The sequence below is a fragment of the Mytilus edulis genome, chromosome 1 (assembly GCF_963676685.1).
Source record: "Mytilus edulis chromosome 1, xbMytEdul2.2, whole genome shotgun sequence".
In the NCBI taxonomy this organism is placed as follows: Eukaryota; Metazoa; Mollusca; class Bivalvia; order Mytilida; family Mytilidae; genus Mytilus; species Mytilus edulis.
In genome coordinates, this window is record NC_092344.1 from 80,870,544 (window position 1) to 80,893,805 (window position 23,262).

General features: G+C 30.2%; 1 protein-coding gene across 10 annotated transcripts in view; it reads right to left on the reverse strand.

The window, feature by feature from the left end:
- Positions 1-4,897: 4,897 nt before the first annotated feature.
- The window catches only part of LOC139491743 (phosphatase and actin regulator 1-like), a 70,700-nt gene continuing 52,335 nt past the window's right edge, over positions 4,898-23,262 (reverse strand). For all 10 annotated transcript variants that reach the window (XM_071279586.1, XM_071279580.1, XM_071279593.1 and 7 more), the window contains 8 exons: positions 20,786-21,158; positions 14,395-14,558; positions 13,464-13,620; positions 12,213-12,268; positions 11,493-11,554; positions 10,806-10,943; positions 10,074-10,150; positions 4,898-8,968 (listed from right to left, as the gene is read on the reverse strand). In XM_071279586.1, coding sequence (XP_071135687.1) covers positions 8,953-8,968; positions 10,074-10,150; positions 10,806-10,943; positions 11,493-11,554; positions 12,213-12,268; positions 13,464-13,620; positions 14,395-14,558; positions 20,786-21,158 — 1,043 coding nt within the window. In that variant the 3' untranslated portion in view covers positions 4,898-8,952. The remainder of the gene's footprint in view (positions 8,969-10,073; positions 10,151-10,805; positions 10,944-11,492; positions 11,555-12,212; positions 12,269-13,463; positions 13,621-14,394; positions 14,559-20,785; positions 21,159-23,262) is intronic.

Sequence of the window (23,262 nt, forward strand, 5' to 3'; positions counted from 1 at the left end):
TTTATGTACATCAACTTTCTTCTTGGAAATTGCCAAATGAAACCAAACTTGACCACAATCATCCTTAGGGTAACTAGTTGTTGAGAGAAGTTGCGGCAGTGTTGAAAAACGTCTTAAAAGCTTTATATTTAAGAAGGTAGAAGACCTGGATCCTTCATACTTTGTATATAGATGCCTTTTGTTTTGAAATTTCTGTTGATCCTATTGTCCTTGACCTAATTTTCATTGTTCAGTGATCAAGCCCACTAACCATCAGCCACATTAACTTGAAACTCAGTACACATATAGAAATAAGAAGATGAGCTATGGTTGCCAATGAGACAACTTGAGAACAGAACATTGATAAAATATGTAGACAGCAAGCAAAAACCCTGTCAAAATATAAGTGCATACACTACAGGCACCAGGACACATTCTACTGCATCCACACAGCACATGTTTATTATGATGGGAACTTTAAATTTATGTCATATTATGTTATTTTCCAAATGTGAAAGAGTGAAACCAGTACATTCTGGGTTAAAACAAATGGTACCGGTAGTTTACCTCAAAGTTTGGATCTGATCAACTTGTAACTTAGTTAATTAGGACATAAAACATAATATTAAAGAATCATTATTATATCAAAATAAACTGTTTACAACACTTTAAATAGTTTTTTCTACATGGGAATAGATTATAATACCTTAGCTGTAATTTATACAACCTTAAATTTGTTCTTTTTTTACCAATTGACTTTTTCTATAAGTGCATCATTGATGAGTTATGAAGATAAAACAATCAGCTGGCTACAAAATTATATTCCTGGCCCAAAATTGGTCTTCAGGCGCAGAAAGCGTAAATTTTGATATTTTTTCATCCTATATCTTGACTTGGAAGACTGAGTTATGCTGATAGATGTATGAAGAGTGGACCCAAGTGAACACATTAACCACAACAAAGCTTAGGTCAAAGTGAAATAATCTGAGTTCAGCAGTCTAATAAAGAATATTTGGAATTTATTGATTTTTTATACGCCCGTCAAAATTTTGACGGGACGTATTATGGTATACAAATGTCCGGTGTCCGTCCGTCCGTCTGTCTGTCCGGCGTAAACATGTCGCACCGTAACTTGAGAACAACTTATCCAAATTTCATGAAACTTAACATAGTTGTTTCTTATGATGGTCAAATGATCTGTATACTTTTGGTGAAAATAAGATTAAAAATTTTTGAGTTACGGCACTTTGTAACTAAAACAGGGGAGTGTTTTTTTTTCACATGTCGCACTGTATCTCAAAAACGATTCTTGATTATGGCTTAAAACTTTACACACTTCTTAGTTATATTAATCTTAATATCTGTATACTTATTGGTGATGATTCAAAAATTATTTTTGAGTTATTGAGTATTTTGTAAAAAAGGGGGAGGGTTTTTTTTACATGTCGCACCATATCTCATAAACAATTTATGATTATTGCTTAAAACTTTACACATGTCTTTGTTTAATTAATCTAAAGATCTGTATACTTTTTGGTGATGATTTAAAATTTCATTTTTGAGTTATTGAGTATTTTGTAAAAAAGGGGGAGTTTTTTTTTTACATGTTGTGCCGTATCTCAAAAACAATTTATGATTATTGCTTAAAACTTTACACACTTCTTTGTTATATTAATCTAAAGATCTGTATACTTTTTGTTGATGATTCAAAACTTTATTTTGGAGTTATTGAGTATTTTGTTAAACAGGGGAGGGTTTTTTTTACATGTCTCGCCGTATCTCAAAAATAATTTATGATTATTGCTTAAAACTTTACACACTTCTTTGTTATATTAATCTAAAGATCTGTATACTTTTTGGTTTTGATTCAAAATTTTATTTTAGTGATATTTAGTTTATGAAAAAAAAACAGGGTTAGGGGTTTCATATGTCCCACCGTGTCTCAAAAACAATATATGGTTATTGCTTAAAACTTTCTCAGAAACTATTTATGATATGTATAAAACTTCCACACAAGACGTCGGGCGTATCATGCGCTCATGGCGCAGCTGTTTATTACATTTTTTGGCTTCAACTGGAAGCAGTCGTACCCTTAATGTATTTCAATTATAAACATGATCAGTACTTATTTTCCTGTGGGTTTACACAATTTTTGGAAGTTATAGGCCTCTGAACTGTGTGTGTCTGGACGCTGAAGGGAAACCCACCCCTCGCATTTAAGTTCAAAATGTACCTTAAACCTGAGAAACACGTCAATAAATAATAAATAAAGCTAATACTAACAATGACCACTGCCCTTTTCTCGATCTTGATATCTATATCACTAATGGAAAGCTGAATACTAAAATTTATGATAAAAGGGATGATTTTACATTTCCTATCGTTAATTATCCGTTTTTAGATGGTGACGTTCCCTTGTCACCATCTTACGGTGTTTATATATCTCAACTTGTACGATTCGCTCGTGTATGTAACAATGTTTTAGATTTTAACGAGAGAAATTTATGTATTACTGAAAAATTATTACACCAGGGTTTTCGATATCACAAACTAGTCAAAACATTTACTAAATTTTATCATCGGTATAAAGACATCATTCGTAAATATAGCTCAACATGCAGACTTCTAATACGTTCAGGTATTTCACATCCAATTTTTTATGGAAATATTCTTTATAAAGCACAAAGGTGTCAGTATTCACCTCAGAAACTTACAAAACCTTTGAATAGACTTATTAAGAAGGGATATAATTACGATACTGTTGTCAAGTCATTAAAGATTGCATATTTTGGCGTTAATATTGAGTCACTGATAAGGTCTTTGCATCGGAACTAAACACATTTATTCTAAAAACAGTTGTTGGCATGACACAGGTTATGTTCTTCTCATATATGTTATGATGGTATGATACTAAACCCCTAACAGGAAGGATTGTGCCTGATGTTCATATGATGAAATCATAATCTTTCAGTCAGTTTAATTGAAGTCTGGAGCTGGCATGTCAGTTAACTGCTAGTAGTCTGTTGTTATTTATGTATTATTGTCATTTTGTTTATTTTCTTTGGTTACATCTTCTGACATCAGACTTTGACTACTCTTGAACTGAATTTTAATGTGCGTATTGTTATGCGTTTACTTTTCTACATTGGTTAGAGATATAGGGGGAGGGTTGAAATCTCACAAACATGTTAAACCCTGCCGCATTTTTGCGCCTGTCCCAAGTCAGGAGCCTCTGGCCTTTGTTAGTCTTGTATTATTTTAATTTTAGTTTCTTGTGTACAATTTGGAAATTAGTATGGCGTTCATTATCACTGGACTAGTATATATTTGTTTAGGGACCAGCTGAAGGACGCCTCCAGGTGCGGGAATTTCTCGCTACATTGAAGACCTGTTGGTGACCCTCTGCTGTTGTTTTTTATTTGGTCGGGTTGTTGTCTCTTTGACACATTCCCCATTTCCATTCTCAATTTTATTAGAGTGAGGGAACATGAATCAACTTCAAAGTTAATGTCATACAGTTGACCTCTAAAAGTATGGAGAGCCTTTGGAGCCAAATAACAGCATTTTGGAAATATATGGCTCCTGCATGGTAAGGGTTACCACTACTTATACACGAAAGGACCATGTTTTTATGAAAGGTCTTTTATTGTAGTGTGTTTTTTTAGAGCCAGGCTATGATTAAAATTACAATAGTTAAATTTATACAAGAATCAACAAATTTTTACTTTCTGAATGTGGTAAAACATTAAAGGCTATAAACTACTTTGATTTAATACCTTGTTAAGAACTAAAATAATATTTCATCAGATAAGGGAAGTTGGTAATGTAAGTATGTATGGACATAGATACCTCCGTTTACAGAGCACCCCTCAATAGCTGCAAGTGTACAGTGGAATCTGTGTACACTCCTCCCTATTGGGATTAATGGTGATGTGTCACTAATATATTTACAATGTTTAATATTTACAAGGACAATCCCCACCCCAACAACCGGGGAGTGATGGGACACTGGGCAGAATCTGTTATTATGGTGGAGGAAGCCAAAGTACTCTGAGAGAACCCAGGGCTGCTCGGCAGGAACATACAAACCGAAGAGATATCCAGCAGATTGATCCCAAGGTCAAAGTCGGGAGAAACTTTGACCAACTGAGCCCCCCCCCCCCCCCCATACTACCCATTATTTATTTAAACTCCAGTGTAGGTACCAGAGATGTGTGTGAGAGGGTGAATTTTACCATTCTGATGTACTGATATTTTTAGCACCCTGAGTGAGAATCTAACTCAGGACCTTTAGCACTGTAGCCATCAGTCTTAAACACTAGACCACGAACTCACATAGTACAATTCAGGAAAGTTTGAAGTTTAATTAAACTTAATAACTAGAATTGTGTACACTTATGATAAGAATATGGGAGTAACTTCTTTTATGTGTCCCATTAATGATTGTAGGCTTTGGTGTTGAAGTTTTCCTGTCTGTACATCAATCCATCCAGTATACAGATAAAGTTTTGGTTGAAGGTAGTTCCTCATGAAGTATCATTCAGTTTTGTTTACATCAACTTGAAACTTCTCACACATTGTTCATTATGATGAGAACTTTTAAAACTACATGTGTGTGCCAAACTAGGATTTTGACCCAGATTTCATGTTTCCGCTGGATATGAAAATGTGACAGGATGAGCAGTGCTTGGTATCTTTTTCTGTGGAAGCAAATTTATGTTTGTTTTTTTAATTCTCTGTCCTCTTTATTTTCCAGACAGCTCATCTGTGTCCCCTTTTTGAAAGTGATGGATGTGCAAGTGTACTTCTTAAACTGAGGAGATGTACAATGAAAATTGACCATTAAAATGTGCTCCATCAATTAAATGTTCTCTGTAGATTCCAACATTTACTTGTTGTGGCATAAAAAAACAACATATTTTGTAAATAAGATAATTTATTTCAACAAAGTCTCTGTTGAAACAGTACAAATGATAAGACTTACAATGGACATATGAAGAATCAAAATTAAAAATCTGTTACATGTATAATTACTGCATTCTAAGATGAAATATGAAGCACTTTTAATTAATTACCCCTGGAAATAATAATTGTCATGTTTATATGAAAATGATCAAGAAAATTTTCTGAATAATAGGTAGCAATAAGGTAAAATAAAATCCCTAAAGTTAGAAATGAAATGTTAATTTCCAGTGATTTTGTTGCTGTAGTTCTGTAGGATAAACCTTCTACTGATTTTTCTTCATCTTAAATATAAAGTTAAACCCCAACTTGTGAAAAAAAAAATTCCTCTAGTCACCATTCTGTTATGTTTTGCTTAACAAAAGACAAAAATTCTTTCACTAATGAAAAAATTATAATCTTCAATTTGGACTTAAATCAAAATCTATCTTACAAACTTGATTTAAGCTTTTATCATGTGTACAAATAAAGTTATTAGAGAAACAGGTGTCGGTTCTTCCATTATTATGTTCATGCATGGATATTAGTAACCAGACACTAGATGAGACGGGCCCCATGAAACTTGAATTATCTGGCACATTTACATATTTTTTGGCATACTTGGCATTGCATGAATGGTGAAATTTTGTTAGATGTAATGTTATATTTTCGTAAAACGGAAATTTTCTGTAATTTTTTTCTAACATTTATCAATAACTAATGTTTGAGTTGTCTAGCCTTTTGTATTTCTTTTCATATTAAAATGCAGCAACTATTATTAAGTTTACATAAAAGCATCATTTTATGACAAAATTGCACAAAATTAATACAAACATTTATTAAATTGTTCACAGCGAAAATAATCAATACTGAAAACTACTACAGATAAATCACATTTCACTTTGAAGTCACATGTGCATAATGTGACTTAAAGCAGGTGTACTTTCTTATTAATTATGTGTAAAACTGTATTGTCTAATGAACTACTGCAAAAATTTGGTGATTTTATTTTCTACTCTTCTGTTTGTATGAAAATGAAAAACTCTATTTTTTCTATAAAAAATAACAATCGAATGAAAAAATTTTGAACAGTAGACACAAACATGACTTTTTATATTTTTATATAGAATTATGACTTATCATTGAGCACTAAAGTAAAGGGAAAAGGTGTCATAAAGACTCCTTGGTTTTGAAATTTATGAAGAATAAATTAACTGATTTGAGAAAAAAAATATAACTGAGATTTTTATGATGTCACTTAAATAGCAAATAAATTATAATGATCATAAAATTCATTTGGAATAAAAAAAAAAAATTCAAGTTATGGTTCCTATAATATCTAACCTTTTAAAGCAAAATATCAGTAAAATGATTTTGATGATGTTGATGTGTCAAAACACTCTTTCATAATCAGTAGGAAGAAATTAGACCAATATATAGCTAATTTTTTTTTGTGTATTTCATACATGTATTAAGATTGTATCTAGCTTTAATAATTTATAAGATATACATGAGCAGTTCAATTAGTACTGTTCAACTACAGTGTGTTCATTATTTTCTGTAAGAAATGAATTTATTCAAAGATTAAAATAGTTTCTTTAAAATGGTATGCAGGCTTCGGAAAAATATCCACAAAAATAAATGAATCCATATTTAAGTGTGAAAGATTTGTAGATTTGATTTCAAGGTAATAATTATGTCTTTACTTGAAATTAGGTTATGGCTACCCAGTTGATTCATGATACTGGCAATCACAAGATCTTATTATTTAGTATTTTTCATTTGAGATAACTTTTTAAGCAATGACCATGAATACTGCATTTTCATATTTTACAATTATCTTTTGAACATAACATAGAAGTGTGCAAATAATGTTCAGCTGTATTACATATAAATATAAACTCTGGTACCATACATTTATGTTAAAGAGTATGGTGACCCATTACTGGTAAACCATAAACAATGAAGAGGACATTTTTACAAACTAAACTAAATCAAATTTCACTAAACTATAACCTTTTCTTGTGTATATATATAAGGCAAATTTTAAATTAAACACAAAACATATTATGTGTACCATGTGGGCAAGCAGAAAGTTTATTTGCACTAGTTTATATCCAGACAGATTCCTTGCAAGAGGTTTGATTGGATCTTGTGTTTACAGTTGTAATTAAATCATTTCCTTAAATTTGTTGGCAAGGTATATAACTGTGTCAATACATGTATTTCAAAAGGTGTGTATTGCCTGATATTAGATAAAGAAAATAAGGAAAACAACACCCATGTGTACTACGTCGATTGTGGTCAAACAATTGTCTTGTATAAATGCAGAACTCAGTGATAAACATGAGTGTAGTTGTCTTTAGTTTATCTATTTATTTTTATAAAGCTTGATAAGATCATTAATATAAAGCCATAACTATCATGTTTTCACTTTAGTAACAAGCATTTAAACAGCATGCAGTCAAAGAAAAAATTATGCCACACAAGAAATGTTACTTAATATTTAAATTCAATTCATTTCCTAAGCCAAACTCACAGAAGAGGTCAATATAACAATTTCACTTATATATCTTGTTGGAATTGACTCATGGTAGATTCTATTCTTACACCATATTATCAGATTTTTAAGTTTCCATCATGGTTTTTACTCGGGTGAAAGTTTTGACATTATGATTGTTTGAGATTGCATTAGGAGCATTTAAATCAGGTATTCAGGTAGCCATTGCTAAAATCATGTGAGTAGAAATAAAGGTATAACTTCTGTTCAAATAAAGATTCATAAAACTTGGAGACAAGTACATATTTCCTACTGAGAAAGTTTGTTCCAGAAATTTCATTATCAAAAGTTTTAAGTTTTGAGCCGACAACACTTAAACAGGTAAATGCAAGCAAGTCAAATATCAAGACTGCTTCAAAAATGTCAATTTAAATTAAACAATGTTTCAATTTTAAGAGTCAATTGAACCATGAACACATGCAACAAATCTGCTTGACCCCTAAAATCTAAATGTTGTAAAACTTTAGTTGACATTTATAATTAATTATCATCTGAATATAATCATTATTATTCCTATGTGGCACATCATTTAAAAATTTAACATATAATGGGTGCATTAAGTAAAAAATAGATAAATTAATTTGTTTAAGGATGACACGAGGACAAATATTTACAATGTATAGGTTCATCCAATGATATTTATACAATGTTAACAAGATCATGTATCAAAAAATGCAACAAAATTTTACATCTCATATATGTAAAATGTATAATATAATACACCTAACATGGCTACATTTATATATTGCATCTCAATCTTATATGTTTAAAATTGATCAAGCTATGCTAAATATGGGGATCTCGCTCATTATAGACCTTATCATCATACCAGTTGTTTCCACACAGAACTAGATCTTGAATAGCTTTATATCTGTTCACATTATAATACTTAGGTAAAATGTGTCCTTTTACATGAAAAATACGTTTTAATCTTTTTGTACTTAAAGTTAGAATAAACAAAAGCTTATCTCAAATATTTAATTTTTTATCACTTAATTTGCATCTGTGAGTGTGTGTCTTATTTTTCTTCTGTTAAGTATATTTCACAACTATATATTTTTTTTATTTTACATGTTCAGAGCTCAAATAATTCTCTAAAAAAAATGATAGTACTTGTATATATTAATTTTCATGAGGAAAAGACACTTCTTCAAATTGTTTCAGAATTGAAAACATTTATTGATAAAACAACAAAAATCTAAGTACAATAATAACAATTTAATTTAAAATATAAATAATGCAATCTTATATTCCCCATTCAAGTTATAGCAAAGCTATAAATCCCTGATGTACCATATAACTGAAACAATTTGAAAATAAAAAAAACAAGAGTCCTGGCATGATACAGTCCCTGATGTTCCACATACATTGTCAACCAGTAGAACTGTATAACCAATCCTGGTTTGTCTGTTTTGGCCAGCTCCAGCACTTTTTGCTATATGATTTGGTTATCACTAAAATGTCTATATATGTCAAGGTCTATGAAATCTACAAAAAGATCATTGAAAAATGTGAATACAGTTATTCAATGATTATTGCTAAATTACAGTACAGAAAAGATTAAAAAGAGAGCTTCACATTCTTCTGTATTTAAAGCGTAATAAATAAATTAAAATATTTCCAAACATGATTGTAATCTGAAAATTTCCATGAACTGCAATTGTATGATTTCTTCCGTGCCACATATTACACTTTTCAATAGCAAATATTTCAGACATGGTTACTTATTTTGTAAAACAAATAATTCTGTACTTCATGTACTCCTTACAACAAAATTATTTTTATTTATACTTTGTACATTATTTTGTTTGATAGCATTTTGTCCAAGGAAATAGCTGTCTTTCTTTTTTGTTTACATCTCTACCCCATTTTACATTGGTTTTGTGTTTACGTTGCCTCATAGATCAAATTTGTTTGTTTAATGTACATGTATGTTTGCTTGTTTTTGATGATGTGTCTTTTGATTGAGTTGAGCCATTTCAATTGATATTTTATAGCGTTTTTCTGTGTTGTGATGTTTCTCTTTTATTTCAGGTAATGGTGAAGGTAGGCGCCTGTTAAAATGTTTGCAAACAGGCTGAATTTGTTTGCACCTGTCTTAATTCAGGAACCTGTTGTTCAGTGGTTGCCGTTTGTTGATGTAGTTTATAAGTGTTTCTTGTTTCGTTTTTTTTTTATATATAAGACTGTTGGTTTTCCTGTTAGAATGGTTTGTCAATTTTTGGCACTCTCTATATATTGCTATTCTGTGTGAGACAATTCTCCAAGTTGAAGGCATACTTTGATCTATAACGATTTACTTAAAAGAATTGTGACTTTGACAAAGAGTTGTCTCATTGGCACTCATACCACATACCTTTATCAATTAACCAAGAAATCTAAAAGACAATCTTGAAAAGTTTTCTTTGAACTCATTATATAATAAATAACTAAAGAGCTGCTGAACCATAGCCTCCTATGCTGGTAGTGTTCCCTTAAGTGGATACCAGATAGGTTGTCTGATAAAACAATTAGCGGTATTTCATTATTTACTGGAATAAATTGGTTTTAATATAACAATTGCATGTAGCCATAAAGTAGTTTGTAAACTTACCTAGTTAGATGTTTACTTTCTTCATGAACATCCATTTCTTTGCTTTTAAATTCATTTAATTCTTTTCTAATTGCAGCCTGTAAAGCAAAGAATAAGAATTCTTAGTTTTAACTCTTTACAAATGAGTACTACTAATGTATATCAAAACTTGTGCTTCTCCCTTTGTATGTAAAACCAATTAGATGAAATATTTCTTGTGAAGAAGCCTCATAACAAGAAAATAGGATACTGGAAGTTGTTTGCTTTTTAAAAATATGCTTAAAATAACAATATTTAAGAATTTTTCCTTTGCTTTATGTGTTTTTTAGCTGTGAATGTTCTGATTTTGTGCCATGGATGAATATTCCATATCCTTTCTATTATTCATCATATAATTCAATAATTTAATTTTGGATGTAACACGTCTTCTAATTGGCTGACGTTGTTTTGTTTATCAGCCCATAGACATAATTTAGTCATGTGACCGTGGCGTCATCAATGTTTTTTCATGGTTTTTCGGTTTAAAATGGAATTTAGAACTAAATTATAAGAAATAACTATTATTTTTTCTGTCTATTCGAAATTACATAAAAAATGTGGTGCTTACTTTAAAATAACCCGCTAAACGCATTATTTAGTGTGCACCACATTTTTGATGTTATTTCTTCATAGACAGAAAAAATATTACTGTCTTTCCTTACATGCTTTTTTCTCTATCATAGTTCATGATCTTAAAACTATAAATAGACTGACCTTATCTTTAGGTGTTAACCGTGTCCAAGGTTTATCAGCCCTTCTGTCATACTCGTGACATTCTGTCCATTCTACGTAATCACTAAACTGTATAATTTTTCTTTCTTTTAGTTCTTCAATACTTGGTCTAAAACTTAACTAAAATATATAGAAAACAAACTAAATTCATTGCAAGTGGTTGTTGGTGCAGTGAGTGTCCACTGTATTTGGTTAGTAATTTTTAGATCATTTATAAGAACAATTTTCTCACATGCTTAGACCTACATACAGAATTTATAGTATTTAATTTTCAAACCAAATTTTTAAAGCCTGTAAAATAATTTGGTTAATAAACTTTAAAGGAATGCATGAAATTTTTCCAGCTCTGTGCATTTTTACAATGATTGATTTTGAAAATGATTTAAATCTTTTTGGTCATGTACCAAGGGTTTAAAAAAGATTCAATGACAAAGAGTAGCTTCTATCTTAAATTAAAAAGTATTATTGTCTGAAATATTTTAAAAGTCCAAATTTAGAAATAACTGTGGTTGATATGAAAGTACAAGGGATCATCATCACTCAGGTTATACTTTTATTAATCTTAACGTTTTTTGTCTCTGGTATCTCATCTCTTTGTGTATTTATAGCAATTTCAAATTGATTGATTAAAAAAGTAAAAAAACAAAAGCCAAAGATTATAATAATTACCTTTCTTATCAGAAATTTTTTCTTCTCTTCTTTTTCTTTTCTAGCGTCTTCACTACTTTGCACTATTAACAAATATTGAAAATAATTCTTCATGTTGTTTTTCAAAACATTTAAACAATCTTGTAATAAACTACAGTTTGCAGACGTAAGAACATTCATCATATTTTTCAACTGTTTGTTAGAGACATTCATATTTTCATGGCAATTCATTGTTGTATCTATATTGTAAATAACTTCACTGATCAAGTAGATCTTATGGTGTCAATGCATGAAATGAAAACAAATTCTGTGTCACATGTCATTTTATTTATAGATGACCAACGTTCTGTCATGTTTAGACGTAACACCTACATATAAATTACATTAATCTGATTACAGGTCACTGGGTCACCTGTTGATTACAAATTTAATCAAATAAAGAGAAATTAATTCTATGACATCCATTAATTAATCACATAATATGGTCTTTTTTAATTACCTTTATGTTTTACAGCAACAAATTAATGCTAATCTCATTAGCTCAATTTATTCTAAATAAACAAAATACTAAGTTTTTAACAACAGAAACATTCACAGGATATTTTTTTCTTAAGACACTGTAATATTAAACAGAATTCCTTACAAGCTACAGCTTACATTAAATTTAATAATAAAAATACTACGCTTTTTTAGACATGTACACTTTTCTGTACTTCTGTAAAATAAATTGTGTCCACTTACTGTGTAAAATATTTCTTTGTTCTAATTCTTCTTGAGACGGACGCAAACTTAATCGTCTGTAAAATATAACAAACATTATCATTTTACATGTGTAAAAGTATGTCATGCAATTGCAAAAATGTCAAAAAATTTAGCAATAGGTAAATTATTAGAATTTTGTCATATTTTGTATTGATTCGTCACAAATTTCTACGTATGCAGTTTTCATATGACCTATCTTCTCAAAATCAACCTTAATAATATTAAGGTTGTAAAATACTTTTGTCAATAATAAATTTTAAGATACTTTTGACTGCCGGCAACTACTCAAGATGAGACTCTTCATATTTTGGGTCAACAGCACTATAGAAAGTGTATAAAAGTAATTCAGAAAAATGTTCTTCAATTTTTTTAACTGTTTTGTTAATATATTAACAGTTATTGAGGAGATAACTGTATTGTGTTTTAAGCTTGACCTTTGTAAAATGTAGATTTTATTGTCTCGAATCAAGTTAACCTAGGGACACTTAGCAGAACTAGGTGGATATTGCGTCAATAAAAGCAAATAAACAGAACACCTTCAGGTTACAGATCTACAGATTCCTTCTGGTTTTTATTTTGGGGGAAGGGTATGAGGGGGTTGGATTCATAAAATCTTTTCGGTTTAATAGAATGAAAACAATTAGTAAATTCTTGATTACATATCGTTTTCATGAAATTTGATATCCAGATAGCCATTTAATAAGGTGACATTTTATCACTAGACTTTCTTTTTTTGAAATGTCATTATAACATTGACCCTGGGTGTTAATCTGTTCTAAAAACTATCAGGTGTTTAAATCATAATAGATCAAAAGATTAAATCAAAATGACACCAAACTGTTATGAATTCTTTATAATTTAATTTTTTTTACCAAAAAGATTAATAGATAAATATATTAAAATAGACATTATTTGTTATCCAAGGTCAATAACAAGCACTCTCACACTATCATATTTTTTAGGTTTTTTTTAATATAAAAATTCTGCATCTATATAAATCAAGATATAAAATCAGAGTATATATTTTTTTAAATGTCATATAATTGATTTCTACCCTAACTCTTTTTAACTGTTTCTGACATCATCTTTTTGAATATTTGCTTTGTGTTATATAAATGAATTTGACTTATTATGGATGTGTTTGTTGTTCTGTTGATACACACCTAGTTATGTGTTATATAAATGAATTTGACTTATTATCGATGTGTTTGTTGTTCTGTTGATACACACCTAGTTAAAGCTGTTCCTATGGCAGACCTCCTCTCTGTAAATTGATCTTCTGTTACAGAATGTATAATATTTTTCTCTACTAATTCATGCCGTGTTGGTCGAGCGCTTAAAAATTTTGCTAAACTATCTTGGCGAGCTACTTTTGCTGCTAATGAACCTGCAAAATTTTTTAATATTCATGTTTAATTTCTCAAACTTTAAAATTCTACTTCAGCAATGTCATGCAATAACTAAATTTTTTAAAAGATTATCTGAATTTGTAACAATAATTTTTCTAGTTTCTATGTATTGACTGAAAGTTTTGAACAGATCAATTATTGATCATTTGAAAGAAATGTTACAAAGGTCATCAAAACATTAATAATGCATGTATTTTTTCAAATTAAATATCACCAATGCATACATATATACAATCATAAGATTTGCACAAAAAAACTGTGAAAATATTTCAATTGACCAGTATTTGCAAGTATTTCCTGCCAACCTGGTCACTACTTGAATATTAGTCAATACTGGTCAATTGAAATATTTATATTACTATAGAAACCAGTCCTAGTCTATAAATATGGATATAGACAGATACAGTCACTTTTTACCACAATTTGTATAAGAACTAAAAGTAAAAATTATTGAGTAAATAAGTGTTAGAAAATGTAAGAGAAAATCTTTGAAATAATGCCTTATCGTAAGATAAACTCATAGGGCTGTTTTTACTGCCTAACCTTGTATAGGACCAAAATTTAAAAGAAAAGACAAATAACACCAAAGCCTTATTTGAAAATTAATAAAAACTATAACTGAGTCAATCATCAAAATGGTACCGTTCTTGAGTGTCTTGAATTTACAATTGAGAGTAACTCGTAAAACATTAGTGTATTTCTATTACAAGATTTTTATATTTGGTTGCTTTTCTAAATAATTAAAAACCTACTAAGTTCTTGTTCTTCATCTTCTTCCTCATCATCACGATAACGAATCTCTTCATCATCTGACGAGGAATCATCATTAGAATGGAAAGACGTGGTAGTTGGAGGAACTGTTGGCATGGAAACAGGAATAGGTACATTTTCTTTATTGCTGTCTGTAGAAAAATGCCTGAAATAAATAATAAAGGGTATTCATACTTCAAAAAAAAAAAAATTGCCTTTATGAGAAAGAAAAAAAGAATTAATAACATCCACTGTTGCTTGTTACTTTAAAGAATTTTTCCTGCAGCTCAGATGTCGACAGTAAGGAAGCCAAGTCAATTTCCACAATCTTGTTTATTTCATGTTTGCTTGCGGACAAATATAATTTAACTTGGAGCCTCTCTAGAATGTACCAAACTTAAAGGATAAGTGAAGAATGCAGCCAACAGTATTTCTAAATAATCTGAAATGGTGGACTTTTTAGATATCTTTAAAGGATTACCAGTAAAAATATCACCAAATACTGCATTTTCTTTTATAAAAGAAATATTTGATACTACATGTATAATAACAAAGAAATTATGGAATTGTTTTTAAACATTTTTATAACAAAATATCATCAATGCAAACACTACTAAAGTTCTGATTCATTGGAACAAAATTATTTTTGTTTCTTCAAAAAGGTTAGTCCTAGAAAGATATATAATCTACCTTGGCACTGAATAACAACCCTTTACAGTTACAATAAGACCACAAGTAACAACCAGATGCTCCGCAGGGCGCAGCTTTATACGACCGCAGAGGTTGAACCCTGAACGGTTGGGGCAAGTATGGACACAACATTCAAGCTGGATTCAGCTCTAAATTTGGATTGTGATTAAATAGTTGACACAGCATAGGTTTCTGACACAGAATGAATGTGGTCTAATGAGACTTAAAATAATTTTTTTGCCTTTTAGCAATTCACTATGCTGTTGAATATTAATCCTCTCCAAAAAATGTTTGAAGAAATTTTCTTTTTATTTATGAAATCTGAAATGAGAAAAATTTAACCTCCCCCCATTTTTTTTTTCGCATCCCCCTTTCCCTTTTTCCAAAACTGATCTCAATTCAAATTTCTAAAGGAGTTTGCAACAATAACTACTCATTTAAATACATCATAAAATATTAAAATGTAAAATAAAGTGCTTGTTATCACGGAATGGTAAAGATTGTTTTAATTTATCAGTTGATAGTAAAAGTGAATATACATTGTATATTGTATAAAACAATAATTTAAGTTGATTCTACTACTATTCTGGACAAAGAAAGATAACTCCAATTAAAAAATTTCTTGCTATTGCACAATATTGTGCAATTTGATATTTCTTGCTATTGAGCAATACTGTGCAATTGAAAATATTTGCTATTGCACAATACTGTGCAATTGAAGATTTCTTGCTATTGCGCAATACTGTGCAATTAAAAATTTCTTGCTATTGCACAATATGTTTTTGAAAGATACTGTGTCCGATGGAAGTTAAACGTTAATTTATCGAAGACAAAGGTTCTTGTGTTCTGCAAACGAAAATCAAGAACATTACCAAAATTTCAAATATTTAACCAGTCTATTGAAATTCAGGATTCATATCCATATCTAGGACTAACCTTTAATTATAATGGTTCATTTGCAACAGCAAAGAAACGTCTTAGCGAACAAGCGCAGAAAGCTCTTTTTAATCTCCATACAAAGATAAGTAACCTCTCAATACCTGTCGACTTACAATTACAACTGTTTGATGCACTTGTACTTCCAATTCTGACATATGGATGCGAAATATGGGGATTCGGAAACAATTACATGTTGGAAAAAATCCATCTACAGTTTTGCCGGAGTGTGTTGAAAATTAGAAAGTCGACACCAAATTTTATGACATATGGAGAACTTGGTCGTACACCAATAGATATCGTAATAAAATGTAGAATGGTGTGGTTTTTGAACAAACTTCTCACCAATGAAAATAAACTTAGCAGTATACTTTATTAAATTATGTTCAACTTAAAAGATGATCACACTTTCAAATGGATGGATCATATTAAATCGATCCTAGACAATGCCGGACTAAGCTATGTTTGGACTCAGCAATCACCATTAGATATAAATCAACTAAAAATCGTACTGACAGAAAAACTAAAAGATTCATTCATTCAACAATGACATAGTCAAATTGACAACTCATCCAGAGGAGAATTTTATGGACTTTTTAAAACAAACTTTGGCTTAGAAAACTACCTTTTAAAATTAACACCATTCGAACGTAAATATATTTCAAAATTAAGATGCTCCAATGTAAAAATTCCAGTAGAGCTGGGAAGATGGTATAACAATCCAAAAGAAGAGAGGACATGTAATTTGTGTTTAACTGCAATTGGCAATGAATACCATTATTTATTTGAATGCAACTCTATATTAGTAAACCAGATGCTCCGCAGGGCGTAGCTTTATACGACCGCAGAGGTTGAACCCTCAACGGTTGGGGCAAGTATGGACACAACATTCAAGCTGGATTCAGCTCTAAATTTGGATTGTGATTAAATAGTTGACACAGCATAGGTTTCTGACACAGAATGAATGTGTTCTAATGAACTTAAAATTTTTGTTTTCTCTTAGAGCAATTCACTATGCTGTTGAATATTGATCCTCTCAAAAAAATGTTTGAAGAAATTTTCTTTTTTATTTATGAAATTTCAAATGAGAAAAATTGAACCCAATTTTTTTAATCACATCCCCCTTTCCCTTATTCCAAAACTAATCTCAATTAAAATTTCTAATGGAGTTTGCAACAATAACTACTCATTTAAATACATCATAAAATATTAAGATGTAAAAAAACTGCTTGTTATCACTGAATGGTTAAGATTATTTTAATTTATCAGTTGGTAGTAAAAAGTGAATATACATTGTATATTGTATATAACAAAGATTTAAGTTGATTCTGGACAAAGAAAGATAACTCCAATTAAAAAAAAATCTTGCTATTGCACAATATTTTGCAATTAGATATTTCTTGCTTACTATTCTGGACAAAGAAAGATAACTCTAATTAAAAAAAAGTTTGCTATTTCACAATATTGTGCAATTAGATATTTCTTGCCATTGCGCAATACTGTGCAATTGAAAAGACTTGCTATTGCACAATACTTAATATAATAATTTTAGATCCTGATTTGGACCAACTTGAAAACTGGGCCCATAATAAAAAATCTAAGTACATTTTTGGATTCAGCATATCAAAGAACCCCAAGATTTCAATTTTTGTTAAAATCAGACTAAGTTTAATTTTGGACCCTTTGGACTTTAGTGTAGACCAATTTGAAAACAGGACCAAAAATGAAGAATCTACATAAAGTTAGAGTGCGAAAACTTAAAAGTATTCGGACGATGACGATGACGACGCCAACGTCATACCAATATATGACCAAATTTTTTTTAATTTTTGCGGTCCTATAACAAGAGTTCTACAAACAAATCTGTCTCACCTGCTGCAAAATTTAAATGTCAATATAACTTTATTCTTAAGGTCAAATTATCTTTTGATGTTGCAAAAATTTCAGATACACATGTACCTTACTCTTTATTAGAATATCAACTTTTAACATGGTAACTACGACATCAATATAAGATAATTGTTAGTTGACAATTACTGACGGACATTTGTACAATTTCAGACAAAAACAACAATGTCACTTGTGTAGGTTTCTTTCAGCTTCACAATACTGTAGATTCAGAAATTTTTGCTTGCATTAATTATTGTGATTTTTAAAGAAGGGACATGAATGCCAGATTAATTATTGTGATTTTTAAAGAAGGGACATGAATGCCAGATTAATTATTTTGATTTTTAAAGAAGGGACATGAATACCAGATTAATTATTGTGATTTTTAAAGAAGGGACATGAATGCCAGATTAATTATTGTGATTTTTGAAGAAGGGACATGAATACCAGATTAATTATTGTGATTTTTAAAGAAGGGACATGGATACCAGATTAATTATTGTGATTTTTAAAGAAGGGACATGAATACCAGATTAATTATTGTGATTTTTAAAGAAGGGACATGAATGCCAGATTAATTATTGTGATTTTTAAAGAAGGGACATGAATACCAGATTTATTATTGTGATTTTTAAAGAAGGGACATGAATACCAGATTTATTATTGTGATTTTTAAAGAAGGGACATGAATGCCAGATTAATCATTTTGATTTTTAAAGAAGGGACATGAATACCAGATTAATTATTGTGATTTTTAAAGAAGGGACATGAATGCCAGATTAATTATTTTGATTTTTAAAGAAGGGACATGAATACCAGATTAATTATTGTGATTTTTAAAGAAGGGACATGAATGCCAGATTAATTATTGTGATTTTTGAAGAAGGGACATGAATACCAGATTAATTATTGTGATTTTTAAAGAAGGGACATGAATACCAGATTTATTATTGTGATTTTTAAAGAAGGGACATGAATGCCAGGTTAATTATTGTGATTTTTAAAGAAGGGACATGAATACCAGATTAATTATTTTGATTTTTAAAGAAGGGACATGAATGCCAGATTTAGTATTGTGATTTTTAAAGGAGGGACATGAATGCCAGATTAATTATTGTGATTTTTAAAAAAGGGACATGAATACCAGATTTATTATTGTGATTTTTAAAGAAGGGACATGAATGCCAGATTTATTATTGTGATTTTTAAAGAAGGGACATGAATGCCAGATTAATTATTGTGATTTTTAAAAAAGGGACATGAATACCAGATTTATTATTGTGATTTTTAAAGAAGGGACATGAATACCAGATTTATTATTGTGATTTTTAAAGAAGGGACATGAATACCAGATTAATTATTTTGATTTTTAAAGAAGGGACATGAATACCAGATTTATTATTGTGATTTTTAAAGAAGGGACATGAATGCCAGATTTATTATTGTGATTTTTAAAGAAGGGACATGAATGCCAGATTAATTATTGTGATTTTTAAAAAAGGGACATGAATACCAGATTTATTATTGTGATTTTTAAAGAAGGGACATGAATACCAGATTTATTATTGTGATTTTTAAAGAAGGGACATGAATACCAGATTAATTATTTTGATTTTTAAAGAAGGGACATGAATACCAGATTTATTATTGTGATTTTTAGAAAAGGGACATGAATACCAGATTAATTATTTTGATTTTTAAAGAAGGGACATGAATACCAGATTTATTATTTTGATTTTTAAAGAAGGGACATGAATGCCAGATTAATTATTGTGATTTTTAAAGAAGGGACATGAATGCCAGATTTAGTATTGTGATTTTTAAAGAAGGGACATGAATGCCAGATTTAGTATTGTGATTTTTAAAGAAGGGACATGAATGCCAGATTTAGTATTGTGATTTTTAAAGAAGGGACATGAATGCCAGATTTATTATTGTGATTTAAGAAAATACTGCATAGATTTTAAGGAATCAATATCACAATGTACCTCCTTATCATTGGGATTATTACCCATTTACATTATTAGCATTAATAACAAGAATGTGTCCAAAGTACAGGGATGCCCAACTAGCACTATCATTTTCCATGTTCAGTGGACCTTGAAATTGGGGTAAAAAAGCTAACTTGGCATCAAATTAGAAAGATCATATCATAGGAAACTTGTGTACTAAGTTTCAAGTTTATTGGACTTGAACTTCATCAAAAACTACCATTACCAAAAACTTTAACCTGAAACTTGCACTATCATTTTCTATGTTCAGTGGACCATGAAATTGGGGTAAAAAATCTAATTTGGCATTAAAATTAGAAAGATCATATCATAAGGAACATGTGTGATAAGTTTCAAGTTGATTGGACTTCAACTTCATAAAAAAACTACCTTGATCAAAAACTTTAACCTGAAGCGGGACAGACGGTCAAACGGCCGAAACGGACGCACAGACCAGAAAACATAATGCCCCTCTACTATCGTAGGTGGGGCATAAAAACCTTGCAATAATTTCTGAATTTACAGCAGTTATTTAAGTCCTTATTCTTTATAATGCATGCTCAACTTAAAGCATTTTCGTGGGTACCAATTTTTGTGGATGGAGGAAAACTTTCGTTGATATTTAATTTACATTGTTTTGGCAAAGTTTGCAAATATTTCTTTAAAAAATTTGTAATTGAACATTTAAATTTGTGGTTCACTTGTACACACGAAATCTACAAAAATTGGTATCCAACAAAATTATTGAATCCACAGTACAAGTGATAACAAGAGTTTGTCATGTAACAGAATGATTTAAAAAAACAGACATAGATGGTTCTTAATTCCTTTTTAACCTAAATAAAATCGTAAATCAAATACTAAGATTTATTTAGTACAAACTTACGCTAAACCACCTCTAAGTTTTGGCCGCGCCATAGCACTAGATAAGGGTGTAGATTTTGGTGAAGGCTTTGGTGAGGGCTGTTTTATCACATTTGATATCTGAGGTGTAGTTATAACATCTACATGAGAAAAGTTCACATGAGAATGATTATCATTTTTATCTCTAGCCACAGGCGTGACAGGCTTAATATCCCCTCCTCCTGCTCCACCTGCCCCTTTCAAAGCACTTTTTTTAGGTATTAATGACAAGTCCGGTTCACTAGCAGGGACAGGAGCGTATCCCTCAGGATATATTATTTCTGGCTCTTTTTCTTCCTCCTCTTCCTGCTTTCCATTCCTTTGTTCTTGATTATCTACTTGTTGTTGTTCATTATCTGAAAAATATACAATTTTCTTAAAGAAAGAAAATTTGGTGTTTATACATCAGCTTATAGGTCTTATCATGTATAGACATTATCTATCAACTTACCAAAACATATAATATATCTGTTGCTTAGCCCCAACATGTATCATTTAAGATAAATTATATACCAGTACATAAATGGTTTTTGATTGGTATTGACTGTATCATAGATGGTTCTAGTTTGGTCTATCATGTATCATAGAAGTTTTTGGTTTGGTATCTATTATATTATAGATGGTTCTATTTTGGTATCTGTTGTTTTATAGATGGTTTTTGTTTGGTATCTGTTATTTCATAGATGGTTTTTGTTTGGTATCTTTTATTTTATAGATGGTTCTATTTTGGTATCTGTCATACCATAGGTGGTTTTTGTTTGGTATCTGTTACTGTATAGATGGTTCTAGTTTGATATATGTAGTACCATAGGTGGTATTTGTTTGGTATCTGTTATTTTATAGATGGTTGGTTCTATTTTGGTATCTGTAATACCATAGGTGGTTTTTGTCTGGTATCTTATTTTATAGATGGTTCTAGTTCTATATCTGTTGTATCATAGATGGTTCTAGTTTGGTATTTGTAATACCATAGGTGGTTTTTGTCTGGTATCTTATTTTATAGATGGTTCTAGTTTTGTATCTGTTGTATCATAGATGGTTCTAGTTTGGTATCTGTAATACCATAGGTGGTTTTTGTTTTGTTTCTGTTATTTTATAGATGGTTGGTTTTATTTTGGTATCTGTAATGCCATAGGTAGTTTTTGTTTGGTATCTGTTATTTAATAGATGGTTGGTTCTATTTTGGTACCTGTAATACCATAGGTAGTTTTTGTTTGGTATCTTATTTTATAGATGGTTCTAGTTTGGTTTCTGATGTATCATAGATGGTTCTAGTTTGGTATCTGTAATACCATAGGTGGTTTTTGTTTGGTATCTTATTTTATAGATGGTTCTAGTTTGGTTTTTGATGTATCATAGATTGTTCTAGTTTGGTATCTGTAATACCATAGGTGGTTTTTGTTTGGTATCTGTTATTTTATAGATGGTTCTAGTTTGGTATCTGTAATACCATAGGTGGTTTTTGTTTGGTATCTTATTTTATAGATGGTTCTAGTTTTGTATCGGTTGTTTCATAGATGGTTCTAGTTTGGTATCTGTAATACCATAGGTAGTTTTTGTTTGGTATCTATTATTTTATAGATGGTTGGTTCTATTTTGGTATCTGTAATACCATAGGTGGTTTTTGTCTGGTATCTTATTTTATAGATGGTTCTAGTTCTATATCTGTTGTATCATAGATGGTTCTAGTTTGGTATTTGTAATACCATAGGTAGTTTTTGTTTGGTATCTATTATTTTATAGATGGTTGGTTCTATTTTGGTATCTGTAATACCATAGGTGGTTTTTGTCTGGTATCTTATTTTATAGATGGTTCTAGTTCTATATCTGTTGTATCATAGATGGTTCTAGTTTGGTATCTGTAATACCATAGGTAGTTTTTGTTTGGTATCTATTATTTTATAGATGGTTGGTTCTATTTTGGTATCTGTAATACCATAGGTGGTTTTGTTTGGTATCTTATTTTATAGATGGTTCTAGTTTGGTATCTGTAATACCATAGGTGGTTTTTGTTTGGTATCTGTTGTATCATAGATGGTTCTAGTTTGGTATCTGTAATACCATAGGTGGTTTTGTTTGGTATCTTATTTTATAGATGGTTGGTTCTATTTTGGTATCTGTAATACCATAGGTGGTTTTTGTCTGGTATCTTATTTTATAGATGGTTCTAGTTTGGTATCTGTAATACCATAGGTGGTTTTGTTTGGTATCTTATTTTATAGATGGTTCTAGTTCTATATCTGTTGTATCATAGATGGTTCTAGTTTGGTATTTGTAATACCATAGGTAGTTTTTGTTTGGTATCTGTTATTTTATAGATGGTTGGTTCTATTTTGGTATCTGTAATACCATAGGTGGTTTTTGTCTGGTATCTTATTTTATAGATGGTTCTAGTTCTATATCTGTTGTATCATAGATGGTTCTAGTTTGGTATTTGTAATACCATAGGTGGTTTTGTTT